General features: G+C 40.0%; 1 protein-coding gene across 2 annotated transcripts in view; it reads right to left on the bottom strand.

Moving 5' to 3' along the window:
- The window catches only part of Acmsd (aminocarboxymuconate semialdehyde decarboxylase), a 54,321-nt gene that overhangs the window by 28,407 nt on the left and 11,075 nt on the right, over window positions 1-14,839 (bottom strand). The window contains exons 3-4 of one of the 2 annotated variants that reach the window (XM_013030835.1): window positions 10,593-10,612; window positions 3,205-3,318 (exon numbers count right to left, since the gene is read on the bottom strand). In XM_013030835.1, the coding sequence (XP_012886289.1) occupies window positions 3,205-3,318; window positions 10,593-10,612 (134 nt within the window). Of the gene's footprint in view, window positions 1-3,204; window positions 3,319-10,592; window positions 10,613-14,839 lie in introns of those variants that run through there. The other variant, XM_013030836.1, reaches the window with a different exon arrangement.

Here is a 14,839-nt window from a genome sequence, read left to right as displayed (position 1 = left end):
GTATCTTCTTTCTGCCCTCCCCGCTCCTCCTCCTCCCTATACCCCCTCCCACAGGCTCTCTCCCATGCCTCCCTCATCTGACAGCCTCAGGTTCTTTGGAAAGAGGTAAAATCTGGGCAGAGATGAGAAAAACAAATGCTGTGTGCAATGACTCATGTCTGTGATCCTAGCTGGTTTTGAGCTGGAAATTTGGAGGATCACAGTCAAGGCCAGCCTGAATAAAATCATGAGATCCTATTTGGGAAGTAACAAAAGCAAAAGCAAAAAGGGATGGGAAATGTGGCTAAAGTAATAACAGCACTTACCTAACCAAGCACAGACCTTGAGGTCAAATCCCAAACAAACCATCCAAAACAAAACAACAAAAACAATGAGTTGACTCCATTTTCCAAGGGTCTACCCTTCCTTTCTGTGAAATTTTCTTTAAGTGAGACATTTTTCCATGATTTTTTTTCAGGGCTTTCTATCTTAGGTCATGTATGACTAAGTTTTCTTTCTTTCTTTTTTTTTTTTTGTCGGTCGTGGGGCTTGAACTCTGGGCCTGGGCACTGTCCCTGCGCTATTCAGCTCAAGGCCAGCACTCTACCGCTTGAGCCAGAGTGCCACTTCCAGTTTTCTGGAGGTTTATTGGAGATAAGAGTTTCACAGACTTTCCTGCCTGAACTGTGATCCTCAGATTTCAGCCTCCTCAGTAGCTAGGATTACAGGCATGAGCCACTGGTGCCTGGCTGCATGACAAAGTTTTATCTTAGCTCCCACTAATTAATTCATCTCCTATGTCAACCTGGATGAAGCCTCAAGGTCTAGAATAGTCAGAATGTGATCTTGAGTTTGGTTCTAAAAGCCAGAATCCAAGAAGTCAAAAATATCTCTTGTCTTCAAGGGAATACCTTCTGAAGTTGCTGTAGGGATTACCTGGGTTAATACACGTTAGGTGAATAGAACTGTGCATAAACCAAATGCTCAATAAAGATTAGTAGCTCACTTGCAAACAGCCATGGAATGAAGCACACAACAAAAGCAAAAGGAAAGACTTGATGACTTTATGTCAACATCAGCCAGCCAAGACCCTTTCCCACTAGTTTTCTCCTTGAGAGGATGGATCCTTGCTGTCAAAACCTCTTTATTGTAGATGTAGGAAGCATGTTCTCAGCACCCCTCCCATCTCATAATACTCTTAGAATATGGGTGCATGTACTATGTTTTTGTGGAATGGTCCACTGAGTGATTCAGGTCTTCTGAAGAGTTCCCCTTGATTGTAACTTAAATGTGTTTTTTAATTGGTAAAAATATATAAAGCTGCCATATGACAGTTTCTCATGCCTATAATAATCCTAATTACTAGAGAGGCAGAGATTGATTGTGAGGATCTCAGTTTGAGGCCACTCTGGGCAAAAAGTTCCTGAGATACCCCATCTCAACTAATAGCTGGATGTGATGGTTCACAACTGTCATCCTAGCTATAAGGGAGGCTGTGCTCAGGATTGCAGTTTTAGGCCCATCTCCAGGCAAAAATGTTCTTTAGACCTCTCTTTCGATAGAAAAACTGGAATGTGGTGGCACATGCCTGTCATCTCAGCTACAGGAGAAAGTATGAATAAGAAGATCGTGGTCCAGATCCTTCAAGACCTCTTGTCAAAAATAGCCAGAAGGCTGGGAAGGTGGCTCAGTGGTAGAGTGCTTGCCTTGCATGCATGAGGCCCTGGGTTCAATTCCTCAGCACCACATAAGCAGAAAAAGCTGGAAGTGGCACTGTGGCTCAAGTGGTAGAGCGCTAGCATTGAACTGAAGAGCTGTGGGACAGCGCCCAGGCCCAGAGTTCAGGCCCCACGACTGACCAAAAAAAAAAAAAAAAGCCAGAATAGAAAGTGCTGGAGGCATGACCAAATGCAGATTATCTGCCTGGCAAGTATGAATGACTTCAACCTGGTACTGCAAAAAGCAGTTAATCAGAGAGAGAGAGGGCAAGCACACTCAATATTTGGACAGAGATATCTGACACCAAATTTTTATTGCACACCTACTCATTTTGGGCCTGCCAAGTTGATGCCTTTTTGAAGACCTTGGAATTAAATGAAGTCTCCTGCTATCTCTTAGATATATAACTGAACTTATAAAATTGTTTTTAAAGAAGGTGCTGGTGGCTCACGTATTTAATCCTAGCTACTCAGAAAGCTGAGATCTGGGGATGGTGGTTTGAAGCTAGCCTGGTCAGGAAAGTTCTTGAGACTCCAATTAAGCAAAAGCCAGAACTAGAGCTCAAGTGGTAGAACACCAGCTTTGAGTGAAAGAGCTAAGGGACAGTGCCTAAGCCCTTAGTTCAAGCTCCAGTACTGGTACATGCACAAAAATTATCATTGATTAGAAAGGTGGTAGGTAGTTATAATCTGCTGTTTTGTATGTGTGAATGAATTATTTGGTTTTAGTTCAAATTTTGGAATTGTTTTTATCATAAGCATTTCTGAGATACACGATTAACTTCTTAACAAACTGTTTTCTTCTTTCCCACTACTAATGTGTGTCAATGACGATGTTCTGTATATGGTGCCCTGAGATAAACTACAGAAAGAAATGGATCCAAAGTCTAGCTAAGCAGGCAGATAACTGACATCCTTAATCTATCAGTTCTAATTTTATTGTTTTAATTGATTCGATAATAAGAAAATACTATGAACTTGAACTAAAAAAATCCTTAAAATAATAAAATGCCATTATCTTTTTGGTGATATAGCATTCTATTTTTAAACAGGTATAACTGATCTTAAAATATTTTAAATCAAGCCTGGCACCATGGCTTATGCCTGTAAGCCTAGCTACTCAGGAGGCTGAGATCTGAGGATCACAATTAAAAGTCAACCTGGGCAGGAAAGACCGTTAGGCTCTTATCTCAAATAAACCACCAGAAAAACCAAAAGTGGTGCTGTGGTTCAAGTGTAGAGCACTTGCGTTGAGCTGAAGAGCTGGAGGACAGCGTCCAGGCCCAGAGTTCAGCCCCCATGACGGACAAAATAAATAAATAAATAAAAATAAATCTATACTCTTAGGGCACTGTAATAAAGGTTCTTCCCTAGTGAAGTCAGAGCAGCTGGCTTGCAAAGGTAAGTTGTCATCAGGTAACTCACTCCAAATAGTCAATAGCCTTTAAGGGCAGATATTGCTTATTCAGTAAAGGCAAATATTGATAACCTTCCTCATTTTAAGTACCTTTTTGATCCATTTCTCTAATACGAACTTCTGGATTCCAGCAGTTCTCTTGGACCACTCTGAAGACCTTTCCATCTTTCACCATCTTTGCTTCTCCCTTGGACAGAAAATTCACTTAGGTTAATCTTTTCTTACATGCTTTAGAATATGTTTCACTAACACTTGAAGGGATTTTTTTTTTTTTTTTGTCGGTTGTGGGCTTGAACTCTGACCTCGGGCGCTATCCCTGCGCTCTTCAGCTCAAGGTGAGTGCTCTACCGCTTGAGCCACAGCGCCACTTCCAGTTTTCTAGTGGTTAATTGGAGATAAGAGTCTCACAGACATTTCTGCCTGGGCTGGATTTGAACTGTGATCCTCAGATCTCAGCCTTCTCAGTAGCTAGGATTATAGGTGTGAGCCACCAGCGCCCAGCTTTAAGGAATTTTTAATTAATCTTCACAAAAGTAGAAATCTGTTCATTTACTAGAATTCAGATTTTTCCTCCCCTTATGCCTTCCTCTGGCCTGGTGTTGATGGAGTATGCTTTGTGAGTACCAGTATCTGAACAGAAGTAGCCATGTTATAGTCATAGACTTTCTGGTTTGCATGTCTGAGGATAGATGACTGTGCTGACCTGAACCATTAGTCTGGTAGACCCAAGAGCATAGCCCAGTGTTAGAACATAGACGTACAATATTTTAGAATTGGGAAGGACCTTCAAGGTAGACACATTAGTCCCATTCTCTTGTTTTTTAGAGAGGCAACATTTAGATAGTGAGAGCAAGTAGTTTGTATAATCAAGCAAGACCTACTGATGCCAACTCTTGCAGGAAGAGGGGGCAATGAAGTGAATCAGTTGAGAAACACAACATTTGGCTCTGAGCTACTCATTTCTAAGCAGCAACATGCCTGCTGTTTACACCATTAAAAAATCTTTTTTTCTGCCAGTCCTGGGGCTTGAACTCAGGGCTTGGGCACTGTCCCTGACTTTTTGTGCTGAAGGCTAGCAATCTATCACTTGAGCCACAACTCTACTTCCAGCTTTTTGGTGGGTAATTGAAGATATAGAGTCTCAGCGATGGTCCTTCCCAGTTTGGATCCTCAGATCACAGCCTCCTGAGTAGGCAGGATTAGATGCATGAGCCACCAGTGCCTGGCATCATTTTTAAAATGTACCTTTAAAAAGTTTATATATTTACGACATGCAACATGTCTTAGTATATGCAAACAATAAAAAATGTATAAATCAAATTAATGTATCCTTTACTTATTTTTTATGGTGAGAATACTTAAAACCTATTCTACTAGCAATTTTCAATTATATAACACATTATTATTAATTGTAGTCACATGCAGTATAATAGATAAGTTTATTTCCCTTTTCTAACTGAAATTTTCTGTCCTTGAGTATATGGCTAACACACATGAAACAATATTCAACATCACTAGTCCTCTAGGATCTACAGATCAAAACCACTATTAAGTATCACTTATACCTTTAAGATGGATTTTATCAAAAAGACAACAAAAAAGATAACAAATATTGGCAAGGACATGGAGAAAAGGAAACCCTGTTCACAGCTAGTGTGTATGTTCATTGTTATAATCATAATAGAACACACTACTTTTTAAAAATTCCCAGTGCAGGAGGTCAAACTAACTGGTTGGGTAGAACAGAGCAGTGGGCTATGAACTGGGCTTCTACATTGTGGTTTCTAAAGGAAAGGGAAAAGTTATAGATCAGGCTTCTCTAGTCAGATGCCCCAAGTTCAAAATCCCATTCTGCCACTTACTTTGTGGCCTTGAGCAATTTAAATGACATATCTGATTCCTAGTTTGATCCTCAAAATGGGGATAATAAATGGCTTACCTTAAACAAAGCTAATATGTTCTGCCTAAAAAGGGATTTTGTGAGCATGAAATGAGACAATCCACATCAAGTAGTGGCTTATCTCACAGGAGTTATTATTTTTACTTGTTAATGATCTATAACTGATTGGGGTCCAGGCTATTTACTCAGTGTTCCTTTGCTTTTAGATAGAACATTTCTGGGGGTGCTAAAGAGCCTCAAAATTATCCCTCAGGCCCACAGGATTTTCAAAGTTCTGTATGCATATCAGAAGCCTTGAGTTCTGCTCAGCGGAGTCTCTGCCGTCTTGGCTGTTTCTATAACTTGGATTACTTAAACCTGGACAGAGTTCCCTTTATGGACATGCCTTTCTCACTCAAAGAGAAAGGCAGCCACTTTTCACCCTCAAGTGCTGAATCTGTTCCCAGCTTGCATCTGAGGAAAACATCAGATCCACATTTCCATCTCTCACGGACTGGGAAACATCAGGACTGTGAGTAAGTGACTTGTATAATTGTGACAGGGACCTATACTTCTGCTAAGCTGGGTCTTTGACATCTGCAGTCAGGATTGATGTTACTCATTTCATCCACAAATGATTATGTCAACTTCTGAATCATCTTCCAAGATTTGCTATCTCCTATAGGAATCTCTTATAAGTGGAGACAAAGCCTGCTTTCCTCTACAAAATCTCCAAACCTCAAATATTTGCTCACCCAACTGTTTAATTAAATTAGCTAGAATAGATTCTGCTGTTTGTAACTAGTAACAATGATACAGGAGATTTCATCATACTCTCTGTGTGAAGGACTTAATACCAGGCTCAATAAGTGTCAGCCAGATTTACCATACATGATCAACTTTCAAGGGAGGAAACTGGTCTTCTCTGGGAGATACCTAGGTACTGAATTCACACAAAGCAGAACAGATTAGACCAGAAATGGATCATTTCAACCCTTGTCTTTTACCAGTGAGTCGGTGATGTGCAGTGACTTTTCCAATGTCACATACTTAGTCACTATAGAGCTAAGACATTCATGTTTATGAAACCATTTTCACTGCCAAGGAAATGATATTTGGTAATTGATGTTTATCTGGTAAATGAAAGTGGACTTCTATAATGTCCTAAGCTCTTCTGGGAGTGATCTTACTACATGACAGGAGAATCAGACCTCTAAATTCTCTCTACATCCTCCATGCTGGATTTGTGGTAAGGAAGATGAAGGATAACAGCTACCAGTGGAACTCTTTACTAGTGAAAATTGTCTCAGAGCAGCTGTGTCTTTATAATTTGCCACCAATACTCATTACCATTTTTTTTAGCCAAAATTTTGAGACCTGATAGCCATGGCAAATAGTCCATTTCTGACCCCTCGTACTTTGCACTCAGGAATTCAAAGTCCTTTTTTTTTTTTTTTGTCGGTCGTGGGGCTTGAACTCTGGGCTTGGGTGCTGTCCCTCAGCTCTTCAGCTCAACGCGAGTGCTCTACCACTTGAGCTACAGCGCCACTTACGGTTTTCTGGTGGTTTATTGGAGATGAGAGTCTCACGGTCTCTCCTGCCGGGGCTGGCTTTGAACCGCAATCCTCAGATCTCAGCCTCCTGAGTAGCTAGGATTACAGGCGTGAGCCACCAGCGCCTGGCTGAGTTCAAAGTCCTTAAAGACCTATAAACTGTCTCAGCAGTCAGCACTTGATGCTGAGTGTAAGGATGAGGAATTTCTCTTAGATTTTTTTCTTTTTTATTTAAATTGACTTTTTGTTTTTTATTATTTTAATTTTATTGTCAAGGTGATGTACAGATTTTACAGTTACATATAAGTAAGGCACTGAATACATTTCTTCTCAAACTTGTTATTCCTCCCTCATTTTTTCTCCCACTCCCTCCTCCCCCAGTTGTATTGCATATAAGTTTATCTTAATTAGGGAAGGGAAGGGGAACAACAAAATGGTGAGACAAAGGACCAAGGAGGAACCAATGCAACAGTGATAATCATAAGACAATATGTTAGAATTTTTTCCTTAATGTTGACCTCAATATCAACCAAGATTTTAAACTTGATGAACAGTCAGATAAGTGGAACAGATTGTTCTAATTATGCAACTAGAACCCAATTCCATTTTTCAAAACTCTCAAAGGATTAGAAAGAAACTGAAGATTAAAAAAACCACAGTTTCTTTAGTTAAAAAATATAACTATATCCTCTCTGTAAACATCTTTACAAGGAAATAAAATTTTAAAAAATTCCATCAAGCTGGGCACCAGTGGCTCACGCCTGTAATCCTAGCTACTCAGGAGGCTGAGATCTGAGGATCATGGTTCAAAGCCATGCTGCCAGGAAAGACTGTGAAACTCTTTTTTTTGGGGGGGGGTCTGGTCGTGGGGCCTGATCTCTAGGCCTGGGCGCTGTCCCTTAGCTCTTCAGCTCAAGGCTAGCGCTTTACCACTTGAGCCACAGCACCACTTCCGGTTTTTTTCTTTTTGCTTATGTGGTGCTGAGGAACCCAGGGCCTCGAGCATGCAAGGCAAGCACTCTACCACTGAGCCACCTTCCCAGCCCAAGACTGTGAAACTCTTATCTCCAATAAACACTCAGAAAACTGGAAGTGGTGCGGTAGCTCAAGTGGTAGAGTGCTAGCCTTGAGCTGAAGAGCTGAGGGACAGCGCCCAGGCCCAGAGTTTAAGCCCCATGACCGAAAAAAAAAAAAAAATTCCACCAAACCACCATCCCAATCCATATAAAACTTTAAAAAATATCCTTCTTTTTTCAATTCCCTTATTTTCCCCTTGCCATATCTACTCTTGTTATGTAGTTCATTATTTATGTAATGTACATTGAATACAACAACTACATTTGTTTCCCCTTCCTCTCTCCATTCATACACTCCCCTCTTTGCACACCCCCAAAAAACATGTTCCTGCTCCTAGTATTCTGTTTTTTTTAGTTTTAATTTATTTTTGTTGGTCCTGGGGCTTGAACTCGGGCCTGGGTGATATCCCTGAGCTCTTTTTGCTCAAGGCTAGCACCCTACCACTTCAAACCGCCATGCCAATTCCAGTTTTCTGGTGGTAAATTGGAGGACAGAGTCTCATGGACTTTACTGCCTGAGCTGTGAACTGTAATCCTCAGATCTCATCAGCCTCTTGAGTAGTTAGGATTACAGGTATGAGTCACCAGTGCCCTCCTTCTGGTACTAGTTTTGTTAAACATTTTATCAGTTGTTCAAAAGAGTTACACTTTTGGATTCCTCCCTTAAATGTACTTTCCTTTAGTCTGTGTATATCCATACAACTCTGCATATGCTATCATGTGTATGTTTATATTTTAGATCTAGTTTCCACATATGAGAGAAAATATGTGTTATTTGTCTTTCTGAGTCTTATTTCACTTAATGTAAACTTTTCTAGGTTTATCCATTTCCCTGTAAATGACATAATATTATTATTTCTGATGGATGAGTAAAATTCCATTGTATGTATGTACCACATTTTCTTGATCTGCACTCATCTGTTATACAACATCTGGACTGTTTCTATAACTTGGCTATTGGCAATGAACATGGTTGTGCAATTGTCTTTATCATATCCTGACTTATAATGCCCTGGATAGATGCCCTAAAGTGGTATCACTGGCTTATAGGATAATTCTGTTTATATTTTTGAGCAATCTCCACAATGCCTTCCAGAGGGGTTGTACTAGTTTATATGCCCACCAACAATGTAATATGTTTATTTTTCCCTTACATCCTCACCAGCATTTGTTATTGTTTGTATTCTCAATGCTGACCAATCTTACTGGAGTGAGATGGAATCTTAATGTTGTTTTGATTTGCATTACCTTTAGGTCCAGGAATACTGAGCATTTCCTCATGTATTTATTGTCCATTTATTAATTAGGTTATTGATTTTCAGAGGTTTTAGTTTCTTGAGCTCTTGTATACTCTGGATATTAGGCCCTTGTCAAATGTGTAGCTAGTATGGATCTTCTCCTAATCTGTAGGCCTTAGCTGTGAGAAATTTTAATATTGTACCAGTCTGGGACTTGATTTCTGGGCCTGAGCACTGTTCCTTAGCTTTTTGTTGCCAGGGCTAGCACTGTACCACCTGAGTCATAGCTCCACTTCCCGCTTTTTGGTGGCTAATTGGAGATAAGAGTTTCAAGATCTTTCTTGCCTAGCTTGCTTCAAACCCTGAAGTAGTACCATGGTATGATATTGTGGGGGTCAGAAGCCCTTTATTCTATGTGTGAAGCATTCCATCTCCTTGGAATCTCAGCTTCCAACTCTTAGAGTAAATGATGTCTCAAGTCTTGGGTCTGATGTTCCTCCCTTTCAGGAATAAAGGACTTGTTTTCTTAGGTGTTAGAACTTTTGTCAATAGATAGATGTCAGCCCTTCATTTCCATGGGAACAGCCTGGTTGAAAAGAGCTTCTGCCCTCAAGGTCCTAATCCATTTTCAGGGTAGCAACATCTAATGGCTGATTAACATGGAGCTGTAAATGCTCTTCTCTTCTTCCCTCCAGCTTGGGACAAGTGGGAAGTTGGCTTTAGACATTCGTTGAGTCTTCACTGAGACTGCATCACAACTTAATATTGACATCTGCTCTATTCTTCCCTCTCTATGCCAAGAGCATGTCCTTATACATCTTCTACATGCTAATCTCAGTCTTAGAGTCTGATTCTTAGGCAGCTTAGTCTGTGGAACTTCTGAATCTTATGTTCTAGTTCTATTATTATCTCCAAATAAGCTCAAATATGGTTGGTATTTTATCTGCTACTACATGTATCCTCAGCAATGTATTTTCAAACTCAGTATTTTGCCATTAGATTTCCAGTCTCTATTCCTTCTCCATATTCCCATTCAGGCTATCCTTCTGGACTACTCAAGTTTTATGGCAAGCTGACATATTGGTGAAACTGAATATGCAGAATTGGCAGAAATAGCCTAGACCCAGCTGGTTGTTGGTTACTCACTGCAGTAGAGAAGGCTGAGGCCTGGAGGAGCACTGTTCAAAGCCAGCTTGGGAAGAAAATTGGTGAGACAATCTCTAATTAACCAGCAAACTTCTGGATTGAATGCCTAGCTCAAGTGGTAAAGTCCTAGCTTTGAGCAAGAAAGCTGCGTAAAAGTTTAACGTTCTGAGTAGATCTGAAGGCCCTCAGTTTTCAAGCCTGGTATAGGCAAACACACACACACACACACACACACACACACACACACACACACACACACACACACACACACACACTAAATGCCCCCCCACACTAAATGGCCCAGACCCTATCAATAGAAAGAAAATTCTGTAACCACTGCAACTCTCACAACACAAGATTTTGAAGGACAGGTCTATGGAGGCCCTACTGCAAACATCTTAAATAATTTCTATAACCTGTTTTTATATGGGCTCTAGGATTTGAACTCAGAGCCTAGGTGCTGTCCCTTAGCTTTTATTGAACAAGGCTAGGGCTCTACCACTTGATCCACAGCTCTACTTCCAGATTTTTGGTGGTTAATTGGAGATAAGAGTCTCAGAAACTTTCTGCCTGGTTGGCTTTGAACTGTGATGCTCTAATCTTGGCCTCCTGAGCAGCTAGGATTATAGGCATGAGCCACTGGCACCAGGTCTAATTTCTTGAAGCTTTTTATCTCTCCCTGATCCTTTTGGCCTCTTGGCTTACCTGTTTCTCTTCTTGAACACTTCATTATCTTTTTTTTAGCTCCTTTCTGCCTACTATACTTCCACCTAATCCATTTTTCAGTACTATTGATTCAATCTCCAAAATAAATCCTGCAACAGCTCACATCTGTTTACCTCCATTGCTCAGCTGTACTTGACGCCCCCATCTTCTCTTCTTGGATTACTCTTCTTTGCTCCTCCAAAATTCTCCACAAAATAGAGTATACCTTACGTCTCTAACTCTGATTTTTCTATTGCTCCACTTAAAACTCTTGAATTGATTCCCAACTAATCTCTTAAATTCCATACATACCTGTATCTTTATAAACAGTTACTTAAGTGTTCTAATTCAAATATTCTGTTTGGAAATTTGATTGACCTCCCTACAAAAATATAAAAATTCATTAAATAATACCATGTTATTTCTTTACAGGTCATGTATAGGCATATATATATATATATATATATATATATATATATATATATATGTAAAATCATAGCAAAAATTCTGGAGAGATACCCACCAGGCTGTTTGTTACTTTTGAAAAAGCTAAGTATTATTCATAGAAATTATCATTTTTCCCTAAAGGTTTAATTTGAAAAAGAATCACTTTCCAACTATTACTCATGTGATAAATTAATTTTAACAATAAAAATATAAGATGACGCTGGGTGTCAGTGGCTCATGTCTGTAATCCTAGCTACTCAAGAAGCTGAGATCTGAGGATCACAGTTCAAGGCCAGTCCCTGCAGGAAAGTCCATGAGACTCTTATCTCCAATAAACCACTAGAAAACCAGAAGTGCCACTGTGGCTCAAGTGGTAGAACACTCGGCTTGAGCTGAAGAGCGTAAGGACAGCACCCAAACCCAGAATTTAAGCCCCACAACCGACCAAAAAACAAAACAAAACAAAAAAATGAGATGAGGGCACTGAGCTAGATCAGTGGCTTTTGGTTTGACTGTGATCTACATTAAGAAATCTACCACTTGTCAGGTGCCAATGGCTCACACCTGTAATCTTAATTACTCAAGAGACTGAGATCTGAGGATCATGGTTCAAAGCCAGGCTTGGCAGGAAAGTCTGTGAGACTTTATCTCCAATTAATCAGCAAAAAGCCAGAAGTAGAGATGTGGATTAAGCAATAAAGCACTAACCTTGAACAAAAAAGCTCAAGGACAGTGTCCAAGCCCTCAAGTTCGAGCCCTAGGACCAACAGACACACAAAAAAATAAATCTACCTGTCAATCTAGCTGTCATACCTGTAATCCTAGCTGCTAAGGAGGCTACAATTTAGAGGGTCATAATTTGAAATTAGCTTGGGAAGAAAAGCTGTGAGACTTTCCAAAATAACCAGTTAAGAGCAGTGTTGCAGGCATGGCTCAAGTGATAGATCACCAACTGAGCAAGCACAAGGACCTGAAATCAAATACCTGGACTGGCAGGGTATGTATTACTCTATGAGCAATACATTCTGTAATTTTGTTTTGCAATTTATTTTTATTTTTAAGATGCAGTAGTTCAGTACATTGATATAACTCATTACTGGTTGTAATCCATATTTTCCAAGATAAAATACTCATTAGCCTTAGAGTTAGATGATTCTTTAATCTTCCCCAAAATTGCTCCTTGCTTTAGGCTTTTCACCTCCTTTGAACTTTCTTAGTATTTATTGTCTCCTTTACTCATTTAACACATAATTGCTTGTTGTCTGTATATTCTTCATTCATGTGGGTATGACTGGCTACCCAGCAGGGGGAAAATCAGGGACCAGATTAGGGTCTTAGCCTGGGCTTCTATAACAAAGTATCGTAAACTAGGTAGCTTAAACAGTATTTATTTCTCACAGTTTTGGAGGCTGGGTGACTTAGCTCCTGTTGAAGGCCCTCTTCCTGGCTTGCTGGTGGCGGGCAAGCTCTCTGGTGTGTCTTATCAAATCATAATGCTATGATGAGAGCCCTTCCTGACCTCATATAACTATTTTTCAAAGGCCTTGTCTTCAAATACTATCATATTGAGGGACTGGGGATCCAACATATAAGTTTGAAGGAGCCACAACATTCATTTCAAAACAGTGGGGATCAGTGGTAGAGCGCTTGCCTTGCATGCATGAGGCCCTGGGTTCAATTCCTCAGCACCACATAAGCAGAAAAAGCCAGAAGTAGTGCTGTAGCTCAAGTGGTAGAGCGCGAGCCTTGAGCTGAAGAGCTAAGGGACAGTGCCCAGGCCCAGAGTTCAGGCCCCAGGACTGACAAAAAAAAGAAAGAAAAAAAATATTAAAAAAAAATTCAATGGAGGGGGTAACAATGCTCAATAGGAAGTGTACTCATTACCTTGCTCATGTAACTGTAACCCTCTGTATAGTATCTTTACAATAAAAAATTAAAAAAATATTAAGTATAATATAAATGTGTGTGTGTGTGTGTGTGTGTGTGTGTGTGTGTGTTTGTGTGTGTGTGCCCATGGTCCTGGAGAGCACTCAATGGACCTGTTTAGCTATGCATTTGAAGTGGACCTTATGTGTAAGTCTTTAAAATGCATCTAGGTGGTATAGCCATTAGGGCACGATTCTACCCCTACCTTATTCCTGGCAGATTGTCACAGTAACAGAATAGTGGCTTGCTATTTGTACATGTTCAACCAAAAGACAAATGATATTTTACAGTTCTGATCAAGGCTTTACATGGCAAACAACTTCCCCTGAATTAATTCTAGGAGCACTGGAAAACCAAAGGTTAAAAAGAAATACATAGGAGCTTGGTGTGGTGGCAGATACCTGTTATCCTAGCTACTTAGGAAATAGAGATCAAAAGGCTGGCCTTGACAAAAAGTTAGCAAGATTTTATCTCAACAAAAAGCCACATAAGGTAGCACACACTTCTAAGCCCAGCTACATAGGAGTTGTAGGTAAGAGGCTCATTGTCTGAGGTTGACTGTAGGCAAAACCCACCAGAAACCATCTGAAAAATAACTGAAAGCAATTAAAGGGCTGCAAATGGTAGAGTATCCCCCGCCCCTCTCTCTCTCTCTCTCTCTCACTCACTTGCTAGCTCTCCCTCTCTCTCTCTCTCCCTCTCTCTCTCAAGAACACACACATACACATACACACACACACACACACACACACACACACACAAACAGAAAAAGAAACAAGCAGGGAAATATTTTAGAAAAATCTTTATGAGAACAAGAATCTCTAAGGTAAATCACAAGGGACAGAATATATTTGTTCACCAAAGGAATGCAGGAGAAAAAAAAGGATTTAAAAATCCTAAATATGGGATCATCTCATTGATCTTGGATAGTTTGCTTAATAGTATCATTTGCATGTTGTTTTCTAGCAACTGTAATCCTTAACCACTGTAATTCTGAAAAGTATAGGCTTGATTATGCTCCGTTTTATTTTGCTTTGTTTTAGAGTAAGAGAGGAAAAAAGAAGTCTCTGTTAGTTCTATTGGACTATTACTGTAATTAATTTTCCTGGAAATAGCTTACAACAGTGTATGGAACTAGGAATATTTTCCTTCTTGTTTGCTTCTGGACATCTGCCACTAAGTTTATGAAATCTCTTGACATTCAAAGAAAATGAAATGACAGTCATTCAATCTTAGTACTGAGGAGCAAACCTCAGATAAGAAAAAAGCGCTCACAGTCTGCCTGTTCCTGCACAGCTGTATCATCAACTCTGCTCATGGGAAAGACTTGAGGCAAAATGAGAGAAGCAGCAATGTAGTTAGAAACTAGACTTGGAATGGAAGAGTGGAACACTGTTTAAACTAGTGCTTAGGGGACACACTTAGGAGAAAGTTAGAATGAGCTGCCTTCAGGATTAAGAAGAAAGGTCTTAATTCATTTTGGGTCCTTCAAGGACCCCCTCATGAGACTTCTACCTACCCGTCTAGCTTCTTCCTACCAGTTTTCTCCATAAACTCTTGCCAGAGTAGCTATTCTCTACAGAACAGCTGAAGTGCTCTTTTAAAGGAGTGAAGACCTTTTTAAATAATTTGTATTGCTTCATGAGTAAAGTTCAGACTCCTGCCTAACATGTCCTACAAATCCCTGTGTGATTGGGCCTATTTCCTGCCATCTTCCTAGTTTAGTCTTTTAGTTACATTGTCCTTCCCTCCCTC

The sequence above is a fragment of the Dipodomys ordii genome, unplaced genomic scaffold (genome assembly GCF_000151885.1).
Source record: "Dipodomys ordii isolate 6190 unplaced genomic scaffold, Dord_2.0 Scaffold133, whole genome shotgun sequence".
Taxonomy (NCBI): domain Eukaryota; kingdom Metazoa; phylum Chordata; class Mammalia; order Rodentia; family Heteromyidae; genus Dipodomys; species Dipodomys ordii.
Note: the sequence above shows the minus strand (reverse complement) of the source record. Positions and strands in the feature narration are given on the sequence as shown.